This window comes from Acanthisitta chloris, unplaced genomic scaffold (assembly GCF_000695815.1).
Source record: "Acanthisitta chloris isolate BGI_N310 unplaced genomic scaffold, ASM69581v1 scaffold27874, whole genome shotgun sequence".
Lineage (NCBI taxonomy): Eukaryota > Metazoa > Chordata > Aves > Passeriformes > Acanthisittidae > Acanthisitta > Acanthisitta chloris.
This window is the reverse complement of record NW_008671395.1, coordinates 3,702-10,748: the sequence shown is the minus strand read 5'-3', so window position 1 is coordinate 10,748 and position 7,047 is coordinate 3,702. Positions and strand designations below refer to the sequence as shown.

General features: G+C 45.5%; 1 protein-coding gene across 1 annotated transcript in view; it reads left to right on the top strand.

The window, feature by feature from the left end:
- Positions 1 to 211: 211 nt before the first annotated feature.
- STYXL1 (serine/threonine/tyrosine interacting-like 1) overlaps positions 212 to 7,047 on the top strand; it is a gene marked incomplete at its 5' end in the record, with an annotated part of 9,135 nt that continues 2,299 nt past the window's right edge. The window contains 7 exons of the mRNA XM_009074083.1: positions 212 to 273; positions 736 to 877; positions 1,233 to 1,289; positions 2,216 to 2,361; positions 3,752 to 3,897; positions 4,929 to 5,023; positions 6,991 to 7,047. The exon at positions 6,991 to 7,047 is cut by the window's right edge and continues 32 nt beyond it. Coding sequence (XP_009072331.1) covers positions 212 to 273; positions 736 to 877; positions 1,233 to 1,289; positions 2,216 to 2,361; positions 3,752 to 3,897; positions 4,929 to 5,023; positions 6,991 to 7,047 — 705 coding nt within the window. The remainder of the gene's footprint in view (positions 274 to 735; positions 878 to 1,232; positions 1,290 to 2,215; positions 2,362 to 3,751; positions 3,898 to 4,928; positions 5,024 to 6,990) is intronic.

Genomic DNA, 7,047 nt, shown 5'->3' with positions numbered 1-7,047 from the left:
CTCTCTGCTCTGATCCATCCCAGGGATACACAACCACCACCTCTGCAGCTCCCAGATGGTTTAGACCAGTGCACAAAGATTGCTTGGCCTAGTTGACAAGGTGGTCTTAGGTCATAGGTTGGGTTTGATGATCTCAGAGGTCTTCTCCAACACTAAAGATCCTGTGATTCTGTGAAATGAACCAATTGCTGTGTCTTGGTTGGTGTTTCAGATGCCAGAACTCAGAGTGAATATGATGACAGCCACATCATCACAGCCCGCAGGATTGAGCAGGTGAGGGGATTCCCGTTTCTGTGAGCCATCCCGGGATTTAGTAACCAGCAGGAAGCCCAAGCTGCCTTAAACCTGTGGGGAATGTCCCAGTCCCTCCGATGCCCATTCCAGCTGTGCTCCCTGGCTGCCACTACGGGTATGTGTTCTGTCACAGGGCAGAGGTGGCTCCAGCAGCCCAAAGGATTGGCACACAGAGCTGAATATCAGGAAAAGTATTGCACAAGAACTTCCCTGTTGTAGCCTTGTCTCACAAGGACAGTGCTGGAGTCTTCACCACTGAGGCTGATGAGGCAATCAGGGCAGTTTGCATCACTTCTAACCAGAGCTGTCAGCATCATGAACACCCACACACACACCCAACATGTAGCTAGAGAGTGTAACTTGCAAGATGTCAGTAGCATTGGTGCCACAAGAGATGAGTGGAGCTGTGCTCCTGACAGAATTCCTCCTTGATTTTGGCAGAGTCCTACAGGGGAGTATCTGGTTCCACACCCAGAGGAGCTGTGCTGTGTCAGGCACTGTGTGGTGTATGACAGTGAAACCACCTCTTTGGGCAGCTCTGACTGTGAGGAGGAGGAGGAGGAGGAGGAGGGGGAAGAGAAAGGTATGTGTGACTCATGTCAGTCAAGACCTGATAGATATTCTTCCCATTCCTCATTTCATTTTATGAGCTTATTGGGAGAGATGCAAATGTTACCAGTTGTACTGATAAAAATGAACATCTGTGCTATGCCTCTGTTTTTCACTGTGATTCACTGTGATTCTATGGTTCTGTTTCTTCACTGTGTTGTGTATGTTCTTAGGCTTCAAAAGCCCAGGTTTTATTTCAAAGCATCCTGGCAGCCCTGGTTTCCTACCTGTGGATGATCCCTGTGAAGCTCCTTGTCATGTGTGAGGAATGGGTTCTTTTTATTCCCACATTTCCCTGAGGTTTGGCTTGTCCAACAATTGCCTTTTAGGGGGCAGTGCTGCTACAGAGCCTGAAAACACTGACTCAAGTTCTGAGTGTTCCCAGTGTAAGTACTTCCTTCTTTGAGGGTTAGAAAAGGCTTTCACATTATGAGATCTAAAAAGACTTAGCTGTAATGGGGGTGGTGATTTGCTGGAGTTCACCAAGAAGTGTGAAGAGCTGGAAACTTTTACGTGTCATTGTTCAGTCTTCCTTGGACCGTGGAAGTGTTTAGCTTTCACACATCCTTTGGCATGGAGTTCTGCCATGTGCAGAATCACTCTTGCATGTTTTTGGGCTCCTGTGAGCTTTATAAAGGCTTCTATAGGTTTAGCAAAGATTTACATCAATTTTTAAAGGAAAGAAACGTGTGGGGTAAGGGGAATGAATAAAGCAATCCTGTTCCTGAATGCTCAGTGATGAGGCAGTGAAGGGAAGGTGTGAAGAATCCGAAATGAGTTTCCATTGTGATGATCTGTTTCTAAAGCAGACAGAGCTAGAGGGAAGTGGGATGGATCCCTTGGGAGGAGGAGGAGGAGGAGGAGCAGTCATCTCACATAATTTCCTTAATTTAAAACACCTGTGCAAATTTTAAGACACTTCTTTCCCCTTTTGCCTCCATGAACTAAGATTATCAGATCTAAATTAATAGTACTTCCCTATTATGGGAACTTATTAAGGTATTTCCCAAAGAAAAATGGGGAGGGAGAAAAATCCTTTATCTAGACCTACAAACCAGGATATATAATAATATATAAATTATAAAAGGATAAAATAGAGAATAAAAGATGAGGACAGGAGGTGAAAAGCAGCATAACCTGTTAGTGACCTGCAGCAACAAGTAAAGAATAAGTGGAGCTTTTAACAAGGTTTTCACAGAGCATTAGGTGAAATGAAAAGGGATTTGCTGTGGGTGTCAAGGAGGCAGATTAACCCCTGGAGCTGATCAAGGCACTGAACCTGCCCTGGCAAACAGCTTTTTCGTCCCTTTAGATGCTGAGGAAGGAACTGCTGTTCAACATGCCAGAAACCTCCAGCACTTCACCCGACACCCCGTGCTGGTCCTGAAGGGAGGGTACAAGGCTTTTTCGGCTTCCTATCAGTTTCTGAGGACTCAGAAGATACTGTGGATGCCTCAGGTGAGATGAGACTAATTTGCAAGTAGAAGATGAGGTGAGCAGAAAGTGAGATGAGGCTAATTTGCAAGCAGAAGACATTTGCATTCATATTCAGCTGAGGGTGGCTGATGAATTCAAGTGAAATGGTGTTGCAAACCTCATGTCACAGTAATTTCAAACAAAGGAATGAAATGTAGTTGGAGTTACTGTGCTTGCCCTGAGTCTCACCACTAATACTTTTACAGACAGTTTTTCCTCTTCTATTGTGTGAAAGAAAACTCATGGAAACAACCTGGGAATGACCCTAATAACCCTGAAACTGGCCCATGGAGAGTACAGATAACTGAGCAAACAGTAGCAAGTGATGAAAAGGAGCAGGCTGCTCTCTCACACGTGGTTATCTGGGATAGTACACAGTACCTGTTTTCAGACAGAAGGACAATTCCTACCCAGCACTGTGTTCCATGTCTTTTCACCAGGATGGATCACAAAGCAAATGCTGCTGTGTTGTTTCAGTAGGCCCAGACAGAAACCAGCCATTCACTGGTATCCTAATTGTTTGTTTCACCTGCAGACATGGATCTGTATAGCTTATGAGAAACAATCACCCTTTGTTTCACGTCTAGGACTGGCCCCGAGGCAGGGCAGGTTGAGAGAGCACTGGCCAGCAGGGAGCATCTCACTGCAACGTCTTTTGTTCCCATTGTTCCTGTTCACTTGTGGCTCCCAGGAAACAGTCCATGACACGGTGCTAACCTGTGGGATGCTACAGAGCAGGAGAGCAAATCGATTCACTTTGTCCTGCTTTGTGAAGGGCAACACACTGCTGAACTTCCCCATCGGGCTTACTGGGACTCAGAGGACTTCCTTGCCTCTCAGTTTAAGCTGTTCTCTGTTGGTGTAAATTGTTAGGCTGATGCTTTGTTCTGCTGCAGCAGTACTGGATATCTGTTAAACACACTGTTGGCTACTTGTGTGTTTTTGTTCTCAGCCTCCACACTGCAGACACAGGAAGCAGGTGCAGAGTTGTGCTGTGCCACCACAGGGTACCTGCAGCTCTGCAGGTGGCAGATGATTTCATTTAGCCTTTCATTTAACCAGGGAGAACATCAAATGACTCTGTTATGCTGCAGCCCCTGCAGACAATGGAAAGGATATATTCCACCTCCTGTTTCATTAGGATTTGTTTCAATCAAGGCCACAATGACAGCAATGCTGTTAATGATTCTCAGTAAAGCTAGCAAAGGCTTCAATCTACAGAAAGTCCAGGTGATTGAATGAATCATTACACTAAAATATGTCAGGGGTTGTTGACTAAATGCCTGTTCAATTCTCCACATGTTTAAGAATTTACCAAGCTAATGGGAGCAAAGACTGTCTCTAACTTGAGCCTGTGGTTTCTTTCTGGCAGGAGCTAGACAACTTCCAGACATACCCTGTAGAAATACTGCCTGCAAAGCTCTACATGGGCAATTTCAAGCAGGCCAGTGACCAACAGATTCAGAAAGATCTGAAGATCAAAGCACTAGTCAATGTCTCTGAGCAGCCTGCAACTCTGTAAGTTAAACAGTTCAAGGTTTACCCTCTCCATTGTGATGTGAAAAAAGTGAGGTGGTAAAGCATCAGAGCCTGTTCACAGAGGAGTCAGTGCCTGTGACCTTCCAAGGAAACCTCTGTTGTTCACTGCAGATTCCAGTGCCATTTCTTGCTCATTTTCCAATCTCCAGAGTTATCACAGCAACAACACAGTACTGCAGCCCTTGGCCATGCCACGGGTGGGTTGGGTGAGAGGAGGACTGGGAAGCCCTTGGCATTTTGAGTCTATCACACACCACCATTCTTCAGGAAGAACCTGAATAGCTTTCAGAGCAACTTCTTACAAACACATCACTGTGAAATCTAAATCACCATGTGTGTCACATTGTTGGTCTTCCTTCCTTACCTACTCTGTCCATGACCATTCAGCTTAGTCTGGTAGGCCATGCTGGAAATGCCATTTCACACAGTGAAAAATCCAGTGATGTTTCTCAAGGTGCTGACCCAAACAAAGTCACAAATCCAGTTACCTACCCCAGGACGTGTACCAAAGACATTTCTCATGCCTTTGGCTCCAGAGGAAGGTCTCTGCACTGTGGGTAATAATCCCATGCCTCCTGCATGATGTGCTTTCACAGTCTGGAAATTCCTCACCAATGTTTTGAGTTCTCTGAGTCGAGTTCTCTGAGCCTGTGGAAGGAGGAGATGCTGTCATAGGAAACCAAATGAAGTGAATTTGGAGGGCTCTGTCCACAAAACATGCTGTGAAGCCACTCTTGCTTTCAGTTCATGTTTTCATTTGTCTCTCAGATAAAGGAAGTTGTGGGTTAAGACATTAATGACCACGTGGAATGGAAACTCAGTAATTAAACTGGTTCTGTGTTACAAACATCTCAGTGTCTCACCATAACAAACCCCTTATCATAATGATGATGACAATGATGAAAAACTCACACATGTAACAGCAAACAAAATTATCAGTTTGCCTCCAACAAACACCTCTTGTCAAAGCTGCTTCTCCGGTCCATGAGCTCTGTGTGCTCTCATTCCAGGTTTGCAGAAGGTGGCAAAACCCTCCATATATCTGTTCCAGATTCACTTGAAGCGAATCTTTTTTCTTCCTTTGCCACCATTTCTCATTTCATAGGTGAGTTGATCCTGATCTGGAATTCCTGAGACCTTGCTCACTCTGGGGTATTAGATGGGAGTGACAGCAACTCACTCCAACAGGAAGCTCAGACAGGAGGGTCGTAATCATCCAGGATCAGTACACTCCCAATCAAGCCCACACCCTGATGCCAGAGCTGCCTCACTAACCACCTGATGGACACAGAGAAGACTTTACAGGGCATCTGACTCTGATGTTCTGCTCACATTAAAGAATCTCTCACTCTGATAACAGGGACCTTTCCACCCGATCTGAAAAGGCTTTGCTGCAGGGTCTACCAGGGCTTCACAGGGGTTCCCTCTTGGCTCTTAAAAACAGAACTCTGATGCTTAGCAACCCAAATCTTCAGCCACCAGAGCTTTGTTTGAACCAGAGTGTGACACACATGAGAGAACCTACCACAAAGCACTGCTAATCTTTGTGATTTGCAGTGCAGATCCACTGTGAGGCCTAGGAAGACTTTGGGGTTGGACAGCATCAACCTACCTTCAGCTGATTACATCAGAGAGGGCAAGAAAAAACACACTCTGCAGCTCAGAGCCTGCAGCTGCACAGCAGACACAGCTCCTGCAGCTCCATCCGGTGATGGTGCCCACTGATGAAGTAACACCTGTCACTGACCAAGGCCTTGCTGAGCTAGTGTTGTACAGACCCAGAAGCAAAAGACCACCCTGAACCCACAGACCTTATAATCCAAGTACACTATCAGAAAGGATGTCTGGACATAAAGAAACAAGGAAACAACATTTGAGGATATAATTTTGTAGTGCTGAACTGAATTTCATGATTTGCATGCACCCAAATACCAAAATTTACTTCTTTTCCTTTCGTTGTGCCCCGAGGTTTTTCCCAGTAGTGTTTCAGAACAGTTTCGTCCTCACAACAATTTGTGGAAGTTTCCAAACCAAACTACAAGAGTTTATTAGCTGCACTCGTGGAAGTGTCACGCTGTTTACTTGCTAGTGGAACTGTTTACTTGGCAGTGGAGAGCAAATGCCTCAAAGTGGAACAGTTATGGGTGAACACTAGACTAAAGCTCTCCACATACTCCAAGAGGAGTGTGGATATCCTCATGCCAGGTGTATGTTGGAGTGGGGCCACTTCTACTCAGGTCTTAGAACAGAACTGGTATCTTGTGATAGAATAAGTTAGAAAATTCTGGTTTAGTGCTTGAAAAACAAAATCAAGAACCAAGAAAACATCTCAACAACAGGAAAAGAAGAGGCTTTGCCCTGTGAAGTCTAGAGATGCTAGTATTCTAAAAACATCATGCTGTCTAGAGAGAGAGAGAAGGAATTAAAGGGTTATTAAATATGCAACCTTCTAGGCATAAATAGCAGAGTTAATGTGGTTAGGAGTGACTGACAGTACCCTTGGCCTTGGCTTTGATAGCAAATGAGTTTGCTGATCTTAGCAATTTTCACCACAAAGTATCCATTATAAAAACACCATAAAACCAGTGCTGGAGATTTCCACGGAGGGGTAAGGGATTTGGACCCTAAGTGCCCTTCAGTTTGAGAGCTGGTTGCTCCAGCCTGAGTGGAGAGCAGTTAGACTTTCATTCACCAGAATCCTCAATACCTGTAACCTTCTCCGGGGAGAGTTTGTGCAGGTGATGTGATGCTAACCACATCTGGCAGGTCCTGGTAAACCACTTCAGTTCCCTGATGTGAAGGTGACACTGATGTGTAATGAAGCATTGACTGGTCATTGTCATTGGTCCTGGTCTTCAAAGCCATGTTTGACCCGAGTGGATTTTTAAGGAAGGCAGATGCTCAGAGAAATGGGAAGTGGCAGTGCCCATGTGCTGCTGTCTGCACTCGTGAGGGCTCCTGTCGTTCAGGCTGTCCCCACCCCGTCAGCTGTCACTGAGTTAGTGCCTGGCTCTACCACTGAAAGCTTCATTTCCCAGATCACTAATTTGTGATTGGCATTTCTTCACTCAGATGCTCAGCTGGATGCAGGAGCAGTGCTGGTGTTCTCCAGCCTGGGGATAAGCCGGA